This window comes from Haemorhous mexicanus, chromosome 6 (genome assembly GCF_027477595.1).
Source record: "Haemorhous mexicanus isolate bHaeMex1 chromosome 6, bHaeMex1.pri, whole genome shotgun sequence".
Lineage (NCBI taxonomy): Eukaryota > Metazoa > Chordata > Aves > Passeriformes > Fringillidae > Haemorhous > Haemorhous mexicanus.
The window spans coordinates 18,670,155-18,686,176 of record NC_082346.1 but is presented as its reverse complement, the minus strand read 5'-3'; the positions used below and the strand labels follow the sequence as shown (position 1 = coordinate 18,686,176).

The 16,022-nt window shown below is 50.7% G+C and overlaps 1 protein-coding gene across 1 annotated transcript; it reads right to left on the bottom strand.

Moving 5' to 3' along the window:
• Nucleotides 1-117: 117 nt before the first annotated feature.
• CTSD (cathepsin D) lies at nt 118-15,816 on the bottom strand. The gene is made up of 9 exons (XM_059849070.1): nt 15,592-15,816; nt 14,984-15,140; nt 12,617-12,740; nt 10,880-10,998; nt 7,141-7,340; nt 5,868-5,990; nt 4,565-4,709; nt 3,500-3,598; nt 118-2,845 (listed from the first exon to the last, which is right to left on the bottom strand). The coding sequence occupies exons 1-9, from the start codon at nt 15,651-15,653 to the stop codon at nt 2,684-2,686; spliced, it is 1,191 nt and encodes a 396-aa protein (XP_059705053.1). The 5' UTR covers nt 15,654-15,816; the 3' UTR covers nt 118-2,683.
• Between the last annotated feature and the right edge of the window lie 206 nt (nt 15,817-16,022).

Here is a 16,022-nt window from a genome sequence, read left to right as displayed (position 1 = left end):
GGAGTCCACACAAGAGGATGACCATATGTCCAGGAACAACAGCTCAGGGAGACACAGTCTCTGCACACCCACAAAGTCTGGCATCTCAAACTGCAAAAGGAATGACCACTCTCAGAGTTAATGGGGAAAATACTGTATTTTTTTTTCCAATTTTCTATGAAGAGACAATTAATCCTGACAGCAAAATAATTTTAAAAAACCAGTCACACGATTAGAGATGGGTTTAAAAACGTAAATAACAGAACAGGGGGAGGAGACCTATTCAGGGAAGACTGCAGTGAACTGGTCCTCCAGCCTATCCTAGTGTGTCACTCAGGGCATCACTCTGAGCCATGCTTTCCCAGGCAGCTGCCTCCTGCCTGCTGACAGACCCCGGCCCCCCTGGAGTCACGCCCAGCACAAGGGCTCCATCTGGGGCTCTGCTGCACATCCCACTTCAATCTGATGCTGAAGATGTTCAAAAGCCACTGCCAGGTCCATGTCAAGCTTCCACCTCACATCAGGTCTGTTCAGCAGGTACCCAAGAAGCCAACTCTGTCTTCCCATGCTGAAGAAATCCTGCAGCTGGGAAAGGATGTAGCAGAACTTGGAGTAGCTCGGGGCACTTAACTGGTGTAAAACTGAAGATCTCTGCAGAGGTGCTGAATATTTGCTAATTCAGGAGCAGCTACTGAAAATTTTTTTTTGGTAACATGCTACTGCTCTCTGACCAGTCTAAAACAGATGTCCTTTGGTGTTCAGATGCAGAGCTCCAGGTGAAGATTATGAGGAGGCAGAAGCAAGCTTTGGGGAGCAGCATTTGTCACATCTGGGGTTGTAGGGGACAATGCATGTATCCCACGTGTGCCTATGCCAGTCCCCACTGTCCATGCCAGACCCCTCCAAGGTGAAGCATGGTTATAATGCCAAACTTATTCCACTGGGCAAAACTGTCTATTCTCTCACTGCCCAAAGACCTTTCTCAAAAAATTTCTTGGCCCCACTGCTACTGCTGGCAGGGTAATCAACTATTTTGGGTAGCCAGATTTTGCCATCTGTTTAGCCTGGTTTGAAGTCATGGCCGCCACTGATCTTATCTTTTTGCCACTCCAAGCTTTGTTCCTTATCTGCTGCCACTCCCTTAACTTCAGGACCTGATCCAGCACACTGGGAAAACGAAGAGAGTCTTTTACTCCCAGCACAGGGGCTGGGATTCTTGGCAGGCTCTCTTCTGCTTTCCAGTACTGCTTAAAACTAATTTTATCATCCTCCCAGCTCCACCAGTGTTTGCCTACCAGTGCCAGCCCAGCAAGTGGCTCCACATGCACAGATCCCGGCTCTCTGGGACAATCTGTGTGCACAGCTAAATCAGCTAAATACGAAGCAGGATTGTGCCTCACTCTCTCTGCAACACAGCTGGACATGAACAGACCTCACCAGTGTTAGTGAAGTGGAAAGCAGGTACAGAGGGTGTTAAAGGCAGCTGGATTTTGGGACAGGGCAGCAGGGAAAGTGAATATAAGTCCAGCAGCTACCATGGCATCCTCCTGCCCAGAAGGTTTGCTGGCTCTGCCAACTGTCTCTTGAGTTTTGGGCAGTTCAAAATGCTATGAATCATGTTTCCAAAAGCTCTTATGTGGCTGACAAACACAGATTTTACCAGTATGATTTCAGCTTGTAGATCACTTAGTTGCTTGAGGAAACACTATTCTCAACTCACTGGCTGTGGTTGAAGCTGGGAAGATTTGCTGTTTGGGGAACCTAGGAGAAGGTCACTAAACTCAAGAGAACTTGTGCCACATGACTTTGCTCAGCAGAAGGCTGGACCTTCATGGCCCTGAATTCAAGTAACCTCTATCATAACCTATCTTGACCCCCTTAATATTCATACTGACTGAAAAGCCCCACTGCCTAGAGCCCCCCTACAAACCCATGTCCCATTATGTCAGCGATGTGACACCATGCCTCCCAGCTCTCTCATTAATGCCATCACTAAACAAAACACACCACCACAGCCCTTAGGCTCTGAAACTCATCCTCAGGGCACATTACCATGCTTTCCCATTGCTGCAGCCCAGGACATGCTCTCCTAGGACCAAGCCAGCACAAAATCCTTGAGAAATGACCTACTGGTTACTGCTTCAACCTGCCAGGAAGAAGTCATAAAGACAGATTCTCCCAGGCCATCCACTCCCCCACTTGATGAGTGAAAAAGCAGTAAGAACTAATGTGCAGGACAGCCTTCCCTTGTCCCTCTCCCCCAGCACAGAAGACCAAACCCAAGAGCTGTAGCACAGCCTCTCTGCACGAACAGACGTGCCAGGGACTGGCTTCAGCCAGCTGCCCCCCCTCCCCCCAGGAAGGACACCAGTGCTGGGAGATGTGAGAGGGCCTTGTTCAGCTCTGAGAATCATTCTCAAAAAGAACTACTGGAAGACCTAGCAGTAAAGCAAGGGACTACTCCAGCTGGAGTTGTCAGCTAGAGACCTCCCAGCACCACTTACTCAGAGTGGAAAAAGTAGCTAGCAGGGCACTAATGACTATTTTCCATGTAATTTTAAATCTAGTTCCATTTCTTTTTCCTTTTTTTTTTTTCTTTTCTCCTTTCCACTCACTGGACTTCTAATACTGATAACCTTTCTCTACGGCTCCCGTGTGTGTGTGTTTAAGTGTGTGTGTGGCAGAGGCAGTGGGGGGCAGCTGTTTAGGCACTTGTGGCAAAGCCAACACGGTTGTTATCACGGTCAAAGGCAGAGTAGTAGGGTCCAATAAAGACATCTCCCAGGATCCAGAGTGGGCCCCCGGGGGGTGGGATGTCCAGGCCTGAAAAGCCGCTCATGCAGATAGTCTCTCCTTGTACACCCATCTAGAAAGAAGAGTTAGAGCTTCAATTTAAGCAGGCCATTCCCATTCCTCAACCTTGCAGTCTTGGCAAGAACACCTGCAAGGCTGCCTTTGCTTCAGCCTCTCCCAGAGAGATCCACAGATTGCCAAAGTGACTCCCAACCTACCGCTTCTCTGCCTGCAAACCCAGCTGCCCCTCCCTTAAGCACTAAAGCATCAAGCAAAGCTGCACATGGCCATAAACCTCCCAGCCCACACAGCTCTGAATTAGAGCCACTGGTGAAGGTCTGCACAAGATGGTCTTTGCGAGTTGATTCTGATGGCTTAAATGACAGGCTGGTGGCCTCTGCTATAATAAGGCTGGCTACATGGCACCAGAATGCAGCAGAAAAGAGCTACATGTTTGTGGAAAGTGATGCAACAGCTTGCCTCCCCTTCCTTAACCATCCTTCTATCCCTCACGAGCACTATGCGGGGGGTTTTATTCCTGTAAGACTTTGATGAGGTTACCTGGATCCATCTGCAGTGCCACCACCCTGACATCCCAACCTTTCAGATTTCTTCCTGAGCACCAGCTCCAGCACTGCTTTGGCTGTTCTCGTGTTTTGTTGCAGTGGAAGCAAAAGCCAGGCCTTGGGGAAGAAGCATAAGGCTGGAAAAATCCACCTGGACGTACCTTGAGGATATACTGGTCTCCTGTGAGGCTGAAGGACTTCCCTCCTAATTTCATTGAGATGACAGGCAGCGTTGGCACTTTTTCACAGGGGACCATGTACTGAAATTGCAACAGTAAAGGCTTTAGATTGGACCCCCCACATTTTCCCACAGTCTTCCTTGAGCACAGTCACATCTTTGCTGTGGTTTTCCCTAAAACCAGCACAGCTCAGAGTGCAGAAGCTCGAGCTGGGATAAGTAGGCTGCTCCCTGCCTAGGGCTCGAAGCTGAGGGGAAAGAGGGCTTTATGGATAGGCATGGAGCCAAAGGATGTTGGATTCAGCTTTTGGCTCTGCTGAGTCTCAGGGTGCCACAGCTGATGTGGCATGGCTGGGGGCTTTTACCAGAGGAGAGGCAGCTGTGGCTCAGTACACAGACAAAGCCAGTTTCATTAAAAATGGCAAGTCTTGGGGATGATGGCAGGTCTAAGCCAACTGTTGCTGCAGCTTAGGGTCTCTGACCCTGTAGAAAAGCCCAACAAATGCTCATGGCTCTGATTTGGGAGGGCTTTCAGAGGTGGCAATTTTTTTCTTAAAGAAAAGATTATAAAGACAGGGTCTTTATAATCTTTATAAAATTCTTTCACAATTTTAGGGAGGGAAGAGAGCCTTGTGGGATTAGCTTTGATGGTTAAAAACTTTCATGCAAAGGGTTGCCATTTGCATGAAATATACTTTTATTAAAGTGTCTCTGGACTCATATTAATGTGAATCCTTCATCTCAGCTGCAACTCAGATCCCTTCTCTTCCACCTTCCAGAGATGGGTGGCAGAGGTGACTCAAAGCTTCCCAAAGTTCATGGGACCTGGGTTTTCTACTGTGAGCATGAGTAGGGTAGTGAATGCTGCCCGGGGTGAAAAGATGAAGGGGTCCCTGCTGTGCCAGTGGCTTTTCCAGGAGCACAGGCTGGGAACAAAGATGAGAGGGAGCAGAAGACTGGGGTCTCAACAAGCATTTGGGTACAAAGTAGGGTGCAAGCATAAGTGCTGTGATGGCCATAGACCCCCACAGTTTCAGCCCAGCCTCACCTCGCCTTTTATGAGTGGTTTTGCACCAATGGCCTGCTGTATCTTCTTCACTTCTTTGGTGGGGCCAGTGATGAGTGAAGTTCCTGTGTCCACAATGGCCTCACAGCCCCCCTCACACACACTTGGCCCGTCGGCAACATCCACCCTGGGGAGAGATGCCCAGACATTAGACAACACTTAAAGGCCTCCCAGAGAAGGCTGCAGGAAGCAGTATGCAGGCCGGCAAGGGAGGGCTGTAACAGACACCCAGGAAGGACAGATGTTCAGAAACACTGATGCAGCACCAACTCAATGCACAGACCCCCTGGCTCTCTGTTGTCTGCTCGTGACTGAGCAGGTGCTTTGAAATGTAACTGCATTTCTGCAGAGAGCCTGGATGTTGCCTGCATACCCTGCCTGCTACCTGCACTCCAGAGCTAGTGCCACAGCTAATGGACATGGGAAACAGCTAAGGACAATGAATTATGTACTTTTATGGCCTGTGCTACTGCAGAAAAAAAAGGGTTAAAGGAGTGGTGTGACAGCCATGGGCAAGGGAAGGGTTCCTGTGCAGAGAAAAAGCAAGCCAGGAGCTGCTTGGCCTCCTCGCCCGCATTGCATTTCACAGCAGTGCAGAAAGACAAAGCCTTCTAGCCAAGGGTCTGCCATACTTTGCCAACGCTGCAGCTCTGGGGGAAAATGAGAACTGAAACACCGCGCTGGGGAGGGATGCAATTCCCAGGAAAAGGACACACTCTGATCACAGGGCACTTTTAAGTTCCCATCACGTGGGAGAGCTCAGAATAGACTGTGGGGCTGGCGGCCGTCAGCTCAGCCTGCTCTCCTCCCCTCTGCCTCCAACAATGCGCGCTGATTGCTGCGCCGTGCCCTTCAGTCAAGGGCTGGCTTCCTGAGGCCTCATCCTGCTCCTCCGGAGCTGTGTGCAGGACAGCCATGCAGCTCAGGCTTCGCTGAGAGCTCAGCACAACTGGGGTTTAACCTATGGGGCTCGCCCTGACTGCAAGGAGGACACACTGGCATTCTTCTCTGCTTCGCAGGGATGCAACAGGCATCCTTTCAAAGGTCAAGGGTCAAGCCACAAACAAGAGGAAAGAATTTTGCAGAACATCTCCTTATGGCTTCTGCCTTTTGTCTCCTTCCAGGGACAAACAACCCAGCCCTAGGGTCAGATTTAATCTGCTTTGTTTGGTGTGGATGTGTTGCAGGGATGATTCCTTTTCGAGGAAGGTCTCACTGAAGCCTCAGGCATGTGCTGTCAGCACATGTGACCCCATGCATGTAGTCAGGTGGATGGGGAACTTACGAATCCATATGGATCTGCCAGTAGGCCTTGCGTGTCACATTAAACCAGCTGAACTCGCCCTTGTAATACTTGGGGTCGGTCCCTCCCAGGACCATCTCACCGCCAGGGACACCAGAGGGATCTCTGAAAAACAATAACCAAACCTGTGAACATCAAGGGCAGGGCGAGAACAACCTGCTTCAAGTGCCTCCCAAAACACGTGCTGGGGTGCTTGGAGGTGAAGCACAGAATTAACAGTACTGGAGACAGATAACTTATGCTATGTTCTATCAATATAGGGACAGCTACTGTGAAATAGGCTGGGATGGGGAAATGGGAATATTTTGTCCCAGCCAAAGCATCCTGCAGCTTTTCACCTGGTACTTTCTCACAGAAACCCGAAGAAACTCATGGCAGGGAAGGGGGATGGCAAAGGGGAACTAAGGACTGACACAGGGACTTCCTAAATCAGCTTGTAAAAAGTGCCTGTGCAGGGCTGGACACAGCTGATGCAGGGTTAGGTTATCTGCACTCGACTCTGCCAACCAGCAGCCTTGAAGTGAATCCTCAAGGTTACCATTAGATAAGAGCTCACTGCTGAGCAGATGGGAAGAAATATGGTGATGGGGGAGGGCTGATACTTGAATGGCCAGCAGCAGCCCTCTCTGCCCTACCTGCTCTTGGCATGCTACTTTTTGGGCTGAAGCAGTTCAGAGTTGCTGCTGTGGTGCCAGAAAAGTGTTGGGGTGTTCTGCAGAGAGCAGCAGTGGGTGGGAAGGTGCTGGCAGCTGCACAGGAGAATTTCCCAGGGTGGTGAGAGAGCACTGCCCCCCTCATTAGTGATGACTGATGGGGGGCACCTTTGCCAGGGAGGCGACATGGTGGTGACCACATGGCTTACGGATTTTGGCAGCAGATCGGGACTGTTTACTTCTCTAAAGGGGACGGCACTAATATCAATCTCATGAACACAGCCCTGTTCATTTTTATTTCTCTTTCCTCTGGAAACATCCTCTGTCTATTCATCAGTTAAGAAATCTGGTCACAGATCCACCCAGCTTTTTATCAGTAAAAGAACTGCATTTCTACTTCCCTTCTCTTTACTTCAGAGCAGCAAATGTAAGAGATTTTGGCCTGACTGCTCCTGCAAGCAGAACTTGCTGTGACTTCCCCAACTGGGAAGTGCTGTCCAGAATGTAAAACAGCAGATGACAAGAGGTGCTACTGGAAAACAGAGAAAAGCCCACTGGGCTTGCCCTCGCAACCAGGGATGTGCCACCAAACCCAACACTACCTGTTTAGGTAGAAAGAGAACATATTTTTGTCAACCAGCTTCTGTTTCATGACGTTATCGAAGAAAGGCTCGGCGCCCTCCACAGAGATCTTTGGGAATGCCAGGCCCAGGATGCCATCAAACTTGGCGGCGATGAATGTTATGCCTGGCTGCTTCGTGGCCTCCCCAAAGGTCTGATCCTGGATTTTCAAGTCACCAAGCTGCGGGGAGATGAGGAGGGAAGGGAAAAGCAGATTGTAAAGAAAACGGACTCGGGGGACCTGGGTGGTAACAGAACCTCACTGAACACAGGCTGTAGCACATCCCTCAATATGCTGCCACGCTCCTTCCTGCTTCCACCATTGCATTTGTAGGCAGCTGCAGAAACCAGATACCCTGGTGCCACTCTTGTCAGGGGAGGAGACTGGCAGCTCTGGCACAGTGGAACCTCCCAAATCCCTGCAAAGCCCAGCATACTTTTAAGGGCAGGAAAATCCCTTTAGCTTTTTGCAGCGTCCCAACACTGGCCTTGCTGTTCTGCAGCCCCTCCTCTTTGCACAGAGGACCCATATCCATTTGTCCCTCCTCCATTTCCTCCTCTATCACCTACTTCATAATTTCCTCCCAGTTTGAAAAAGCTCTTGTGCTGTTCCTTTTTTCCTCTTCTCCACTCTGGACATCTTCTAAGTCATCTGTGTATCCTACCTCCTTGGGTGCTGCACCCATCCTCGGATGGGAGCACAAATCCCTCCCACCTCTGCTCACAACCTCTGTGATCTCCCCTACATAAGAAACATCCCTGGGATATTGCTGAATCTCTTGGAAGACCCACCAGCCTGCAGAAACCTCCCATGAAAGCAGAGAAGACCTAGCCAAGAAAGTGAGGTTGAGCATGAAGCATGAAAATAGCAAGCAGAGTACTGAGAATTCAAAGGTCACCTCCCTTGCCAGCCATGAGAAGGACTGGTATTCCCCACTGGAAAGCTGAAACGCCTTCCAAGGGCAGATCCCCAGAAAGAGGATGATCAGAGAAAGGAGGATAGCTCTGCTGATGGGGAGCAGGGTGCATCTGCTGGCTTCTGGCTCTAGCAGTTCAGGAGGCTTGTGAGCTTCTGGCTGACCACAGGCAATTTTAGCATCCACACTAGGACAATTTCAGCCTCTCAGCCTGCAGCTAGCAGCCCTGTAGTGAGCCAGGCTGGACTGACAAGCTGGCCTCTCCTACCTGATGGCAGATAACGATCCCTGTAAATTACTAATATCCCCCCAGGGTTAGACAGCGCAAGACTGGGACAGCAGTGCTGCCTTTAATGGTATTGGAGGACTGCACTAGGAAAGGGCGATCGAGCCTTGCGAAAGCTGAAAGCCACAGGGCAGGATGTGGGGGAAAGCGTGCACAGCAACGCATCCGCTTGCCAGCGCCTGCCCCACTTGTGCACTCCAGGTTTACAAAAGCCACTCTTGGCACCACTGATCCTTAGCGGCTCAGGAAGTTCAATGAAGCTTCTACTTTAAAAAAAAAGTAAAACGCAATGGACTGATAACGCTGAGTGTCAGGTTTGTTTGAATATTGCTCTGCTTGCACATCCCAAGGGGGAGGCAGATTTCTGCCCAGTCATGGATTCGCAACAGACCCTGCCTGCACTTGGTCCACAGCAGGGCTGAAACACAAGATCATCTTTAGCAGAGTGCTCCTGCCAGGTCACAGATCCTTTGTCTCTGACTCTTGCCTGGCTCTTGCCTGACACTGAGCAACCAAAAATCATGACCAGTGGATGGCTGTGTGGTGGCCACCCTCCAGCACTTTGCAGACGGGCGTCAGCACTCCTCAGCTCGCCTGGCCTCCTTGTTAGGGGCCTCAACCAGCAGTTAAGCGCTGGATGGTAAAGGCAGACCAAGACGTGAGGGCCTCTAAGGCACAGCTTGGCACCAGGACTTGGGACATAGAGGCACAAGGGACAGGCAAGGAAAGTAATCTTCTGTGAGGTGTATCTGCACTGCAGTCATGGGAGAGACACTGTGCCCCATGGCCAGCTAAGTTTCTCTGCTGTTCTTGAAGGACATCCCAAGGTTGGGCTGTGATAAAGAGATGAGATGTCTGAGCAGCAGAGGGCTGGCTGAACCTGCTGCGCTTTGGAGAGCAAGCAGCTCTGCGGAGTGCAGAGCTACAGGGCATTGCTCCTCCACAGAACGAGAGAGGATGTTTGACATGAGCCCATCACCTTCTCAAAAAACCATTAGGGCTGAGGGACTCTGGACTACCTGCTAACAAGCATCTTTTGATCCCATGTCAGTGCTACCAGAGGTTGCTGTGGCTGCTTCCACCCACCAGAATGGCTGGGTGGAAGCAGGAGCCAAGAGGGTCACCCTGAAGGTTATTTCAATGTCTTTCTTTCAAAACTATACCTGACTGGGAGCTTGCCCACAACATGTTGTGCATCAGAGGATGCATCCTTGTGTCCAAGCTGAAAGTCCCTGACCTTCAGTCACCCCGGGTCCTGCCTATGACAAGTGGGACATTGCTCAGCTCCATGGAAGAGGTTTCCCTTCTTGTAGACAGAAACCAAACGGTACAAGCTGTGCTCTCTCACAAGAGCCATCCCCACGTCCCAAACAAACTGAGGCACAAAATCCTTCCTCTGAGCTGCTGGGAAATGGAGAACTAATCAGCAAACAGGCATTAGGGTGAAAATTACAAATCGAAAAAATGGAAAAAATGGCAATTTTCTTTCTGACTCATTTCAGCCCTTGCATTAAGCCCACACTTTCTAAGGACAATGAAGTTTGCCGTTTGCCTTACTGCATCTCTGGATGCAGCATAGAGGCAACAGCTGATGCTTCCAGGCTAGCCTGAAATCTTCATGCTGTAAGGATGGGCTAAAGAGTGCATCCTGCAAGAAACACGCACTTTAAGCTTTTCCTGGATACTTTTTGATTCCGATGAAATTGGTAAGCCAATACTTTTCAGCTGAACCTAAACAGAAACCTCCAAATCCCCAGATTTATGTGCTTATTCAAAACTTTTGCTTTGTTTCTCCCCCCCGCAAAGCAAACATATGCTCTTATCCCTGCCAGGAGAGCAAGTAATCTGAGAGCACATGCACCCCTGATGTTTGGCAGCTGGCAAACTCTCCCGAGCATCTGTACCTGGGAGGATATCATGAAAGGCACTTGTCCTTCACAGGACAGAAAGCTCAGTCTTTGCTTGCTGAAAAGCAAACTGTGAAGCAACCACCACACAGCTAACTCAAGCTGCACACTGAATACCCCCAGGGTGTTACCTAGCTTTCATAAGCATAAGCACCAGTTTGTGACGTGGGACCAGGATGGGGCAGTAAAGAGACCTTTTCTGGTCTGTGTTTGGGCAGCTGCCCATGTGGGCACCCACTAATATGTGGATATTGGCCAAGAACAAGCTGGGCACCACCAGCAGTCTGTGCAGTGGTGTTGGCATATCTTGAACTGCTAAGTTTTTGGGGTCACCAGGAAAGGGTTGGAGGGATGGCCAGAGACCATGTCTGCAGGGGCACCGTGTTCCCACTCCCAGCCTGCTGACCTGCAGACTAATACCTTCTCTCTTCTCAGTCTGCCATGGTTATTGCTACCTTAACAGTCATCATTACCATGTCATTTCAAAGGACTTGGAAACACAGCACTGAAGGATGTTCTATACGAGTAGGACACTCAGGAAAGGAGATCCATTGAAATCTTACAGCTCTGAGCACTCTACTGAAAGCAGTCTGGGGCAGTTGTGACTCACCGTGACTACGTCTTGGCTGAGGAACCCGGAAAGGCTCCCTGTTCCATAGCGGATGGCAAACTTGGTGCCGTTCTTCACATAGGTGCTGGATTTAGCAGAGTCATACTTGTGGTGCACCACTGCAGTTGGGAAAGGGGACACAAAGGGACACATAGCATTAGTGCTCCTTTATACCTATGGTTCCCCAAAATCTAACCCCACACCATCCAGTTTATCCAGACAAATGGACATTCAACGATGTGAAGGTGGGCCTGAACCCAGGGTTTGCCAAGCCCAGATTGCTTAATAAAGCATTTCCAGTGTCTGGGGAATTAGGTGGGCAGATCCAATTCAGGCTGTTAAATCCGATTTGGCCACTGGATATTAAAAGCCTAGAGGTTATGTGGTTGGTGTGGTGTGTTAGTCAGCAGAGCAAAACATATCCCTCCGCATGCCATGGAGAGCCAGGGTGGTTTTAAATAGTCTGCTCTGGGCAGAAACGTTTTCACCTCAGGGACTTATCTGCTTCTTTTACTAGAAGTAGCTGGAAAGTTTTCAAAAATTGTTTTTAGTACAGAAAGAACTCAAAATATTCCTTTATTTGCAGAGGAGAAGGGCTTTCCCCTAGCCTAAGCTGCTTTTCCCCTTGGCTGGGATGGAAGCTGTAGGATATCCCTGGGTTTATGAGCAGGCAGATTCCTCCTCCCGAGACTCCTCCCGAGTCACGAGCTGGCCAGTGCAGTCCCATGGCTGGTTGCTGAGTGGTGCAGACAGCAGCTGAGGATGAACCAGCTGAGCCCTGCACAAAGTAACAGAGCTACACAAGGAGTTTCCCAGCTCGGCTGTCTGGGTCCCAGTTTGGATTCCTGTCTGGCAGGAAGTTAAGCTCCTTTTATATTCATAAAATGAGCCCTTTGGTCCCAGCACCTCCCGAGGCACTGCCTTGAGAAACCATCTCCCTGCTACAAATCAGGAACCCGCTAGGCATACCAGGTCTGAACCTCACCACCCTGTCAGTGTCCTAAATCTCGTTTCACATATGCAAAGAGAAGGTGTCTGTACAAGAACTCCAAATTCCCATTCCACTCCCAATGAGCTCTGTGGAATGTCTTTCATGGTTGCATTTGTTGACTCCACAGGTTTCTCCACTTTGCTAAAGCAGCACAACCAGCACCTTCTGAATGGCATTTTGCCGTAGCCTGGTTTGACATCTTCAGCTGTGGAAGTTTATTGCATAGGAATGCCACAGAATTACAAAAAAAAAAACAATTTGTAGTCCCTAAGACATTCTCATTTCATTGTGCCTACCTGGCTCTCGTTAATTATAACTCTATAAACATGCACACACATGCTATGTGCAGCAATGAACCAGAAACTAGGACAGTTTGTATCAGATCTGGCAAGAGGATGACTTAAAAAAAGTCAGCCTTGCGCAATGGGATAACAGCAGCACTGGTCTATAATTTGGGGAGAAACATCACAGCCGATGATGCTGCTCCCCTGCTGTAGGGCTGAAGCTGTTGGAGAAGATTTGGCCCTGTATAGGGGTTACTTGGAAAAGAAAAAACCCAGGAAAGGACTAATGAATATGAATGAAGGAAGCTGGGATTGTATTTCCAGCTCTCACCCTAAAAAGCCCATCAGCCTCTGGTAAGTCTTTTCATGCTGCTGCCTCAGTTTCTCCTCTTGCAATGCAAGGCTCTGCATTTTGCGGGGAAGGAGAAGCTCTTTAGCAGCTTCTGGCACCGTGACACTTACTGCAGGCGATGTCCAGCAAGGAACAGTGCACGGATGGCACCCAGAGGTTGGAGGAGCCAGTGTCAAAGATCACAGTGAAATTCTGGGGGGGTGTTCCGATACCGATCACACCGAAATACTGGGCCTGCAAAGCAGAAGAAGGGAACCATGAGCAGAGGCAGCTGGCTAAAAGCAGGGATTAAAGATAAAAAAATCTCTTAGGGTTGAACAGAGGATCAACTTCTTATCTAGACATTGCCCTCCTCTTGGTTTTGGCACTGATGGGTTCCCAGCCTCTGTCCTCTGGAAGGGAGGTTCCCCTTCAGCATTCATTACAGCGGGTGTGAAAAGGATAAATTGAGGACAAGTGGGATGGGTGTGTGCGGGGGAGGACATTTGGGGCACAGAGACAGAGAAGAAGAGAAAGGGGAAGGTCTGCAGGTTAGCATGCAGTTCACTACAAGGATGAGAAAAAATGATGGAAGGAAGCCAAGCAAAACACCTGCGTTATTGAAAAGCTGAAACTGGCTAGGAAGCTGCTTTGCTTGTGGGTTTGCAGAGAAACTGTGGGTTGCAGCAAGCAGCAGCACTGCCCGCTGCAGGTAGAGGTACAGCTGCTGGGGGTTTTGGGGCTTGCTGGTGAGCTCCGGGAATGGGGGGGCAATAATCAAATGCTCAGTCTCGAGAGGTGGAAGACTGGAGGAGTGGTGGGAGCAAAGAGCATGAGCAGAACCACCAGAGATCGATTTAGGCCTCCAGGGTGAAAGACTGGGAGAAGTCCCTGCAGCACAGGTATCTGATGGATACACCTTTGCTCTAAGACTACATTTCTGCTGGGATTGGAAGAAACCTGAATGGCTGAGTTGTTGGCAAAGTATGCCTCTCTCCACAGAGGAGAGGACGAATGGAGAATGCTAGGCAGGTGCTACACGGACTCATTTTTCCCCAGTCCTCCCAAACAGCAGGGAGCTATGTTCTGCCTGGTGAGCAGCTGGTTCAGGGTTCTGGAGAGAAGGCTGCTAGCAAGGGAAGTCAGCCAGTAGCCTTTCCAAACCCCACGTGTACTTAATTAAGAGGGGGGACAGGGGGGAAGGGAAGAAAACAGGATTATCAAAGCTGTTCACCTCCTGTGCGCTTAGTTTGCAAGGCTTGCTCACTAAGTAATTAACAATCCATTGCAACATAGCAATTAGCCATAATGGGGAGGCAGCACTTGCTTCCAGTGGTTCTGTAATTATTGCTGGGGCTTGAAAATTAACCCCCAGTAGAGGGGCTCCGTTTCTCATATACAAAGATCCATGAAGGGTCCCAGGGCAGGAAGCACACGAGGTGCTGTTGTCCCAAGAATTCATTTGGCAGTAAAAATATTCTCAGCCAGGCTAGGAGGGACCCAGTGGTCCCTTATCTGCCACCACAGGTTGGATTGGTGCCTCTGTGACAAGGGAAAACAGTGCTGCCCTGAGTGGCGGTCTGAGCTGTGGCTGCAAGAGACAGCACCGTGACACAACCGCTCACCCTGGCTTTCAACACTGCCAACTGAACACCGGTGGCCCATCCCAGGACAGGACGGCGCTGGCTGGGTGACAAGAGTGGCTGGGGAAGGGCAGCAGGGGGAACATATGCTGAATTAATGCCTAAATACCTGGGCCCAGTTTTTTTTTTTTTTTTTTTTTTGTTTTGTTTTGTTTTTTTATTCTGCCAGCTAATGCTCATATCCTACACTGCCCAGTAAGGAACCTTGAAATAGTAAACCCCACACGTGTCTGGCAGCAGGGCAAGGGCAAACTTCATGCCCTTTATCTGGCTTCTCTTTCCGCCACCACCCAGGTTGCTTTGCTTCCTAAGTTGCTGACAAGAAAGTGGAGATAAAGGGTGGTTTTTCCCAGGACAGTGCAAAAGATAGTGAGAGGAAGGGTCCTGCATCCCCAGGACCATAGTAAGCTAACGTCCTCAAGGAGTGGAGCATGATTTTTATGGCCCTGTCTTGCCAGAAGTAGAGTCCAAATGGCCAGAAGATGCCAGGAAGGACTGTAAGTGAGCAGGCCCCTATTTATGATTGTTAATTAGTGACAAAGGGGAAAGGAAATAGGTCACAAACCGAAAAGCTCCTGCTTGGGTGGCAGTGGGTTGTTTGTTGTTGTTATAATTACTAGTATTAGTATTTTCAGTTTAGTAATAATGGGAAGCACCTTTTGGTACCCACTCACTAAGCCACGGGGGTGCATGAATCTGTCCTACAGGATCAACATCTCTCCCTCCTTTGCCTTCCTGCCTGATGGGAGGCTGGCATGTCTCACCCCCCCCCCGGGGATGAGTACCCCTACAAGTGACATTGTGCTGGGGTCCGCTGCAGTGCAGGGGATGGTCTGCAGGGGGGTTGTTACTCACATCCATGTAGTTCTTCAAAATCTCCGGAGTGGGCTTACCATCCTCGGCAAAGCCCAGCTTGTACTTGATGGCCTCGGTGACGGCATACATATCTGGGATCTCACTGCCCGCCTCTCTCAGGATCCGCCGCATGGAAGGGAACTTGGTCAGGGGGATCCTGTGTGGGGAACGGCAAACACACACCTGTTAAAAGGGGTGTGTATGGCAGGGATACCTAGAGAAGGGGGGCAGCAGGGCTCCACTCAAAACAGGGAACGCGCCAGTAAGAGGTGGGTGAGGTTTGGGCTCCTGCCAGCACTCTATGCTAGATCCCCCTCGCCGCGCTGCGTTCAGTGTTTTTCCCAAAGCCGGGGCATGGGGGGAAAGGCCGGCGGGCTGCCAGAGGGTCACCAGGTGCAGGGGAAGCTGGGGCGAGGCCCCTCCATGCGCAGGATGGGGGGGAATGTTCCGAACCTTCCTCTCCTTGCTCTGATGGAGGGGGAGCACCCGCTATGGAGGGCTGTGAGAGGAGCTCGGAGGCCACCGTTTCAGCAGCACCGGGGGTGCTTTTCCCATGTCTCCCCCAACCCGGGGGGCTCAGCAGCCCCTGAGGAACCCCCTCCTCTCACCTGATGAGGGCGGCGCAGGACCCGGCCAGGGCGAGCAGCAGGAGGAGGCCGCGGGGGCCCATGGCGGCGATGGCGCTGCTGGCGGCGGTGCCGAGGGGTCAGAGGCTGGAGGTCCCGACGCTGAGAGGCCGCGACGCCGCTCCCGCTTTCCGTCCCTGTTTTTGTAGGCAGAGCGGCCCCTCTCCACGGATTTCTGGAGTCAGCTGACGGTCTAAAATTGCAACCAGCGGCGTCACGTGAGGGCGGGCCGGGGCGGGGAGCGGGGAGCGGGTGCGGGGCCGGGGACGCCGCCTCACGGCTCCCCCCGAGCTGACCCCCGGCGCCTCGGGCCGTGACTCAGCCCCCGGGAAAGGGGAATAAACACTATGAAATCAATCACGAGATGCCTGCCCGGCCACTCGTGCCCCGTTCTGGACTGCCTTTAACTTCCT

Coding starts and splice junctions, on each gene's coding strand:
- CTSD (XM_059849070.1), bottom strand. CDS start 15,653: ATGGGCCCCCGCGGCCTCCTCCTGCTGCTCGCCCTGGCCGGGTCCTGC. Junction 10,999..12,616: donor CTTGCTGGACATCGCCTGCA/GTAAGTGTCACG, acceptor TCCCAACTGCAG/TGGTGCACCACAAGTATGAC. Junction 7,341..10,879: donor TCAGCCAAGACGTAGTCACG/GTGAGTCACAAC, acceptor ATCTCCCCGCAG/CTTGGTGACTTGAAAATCCA.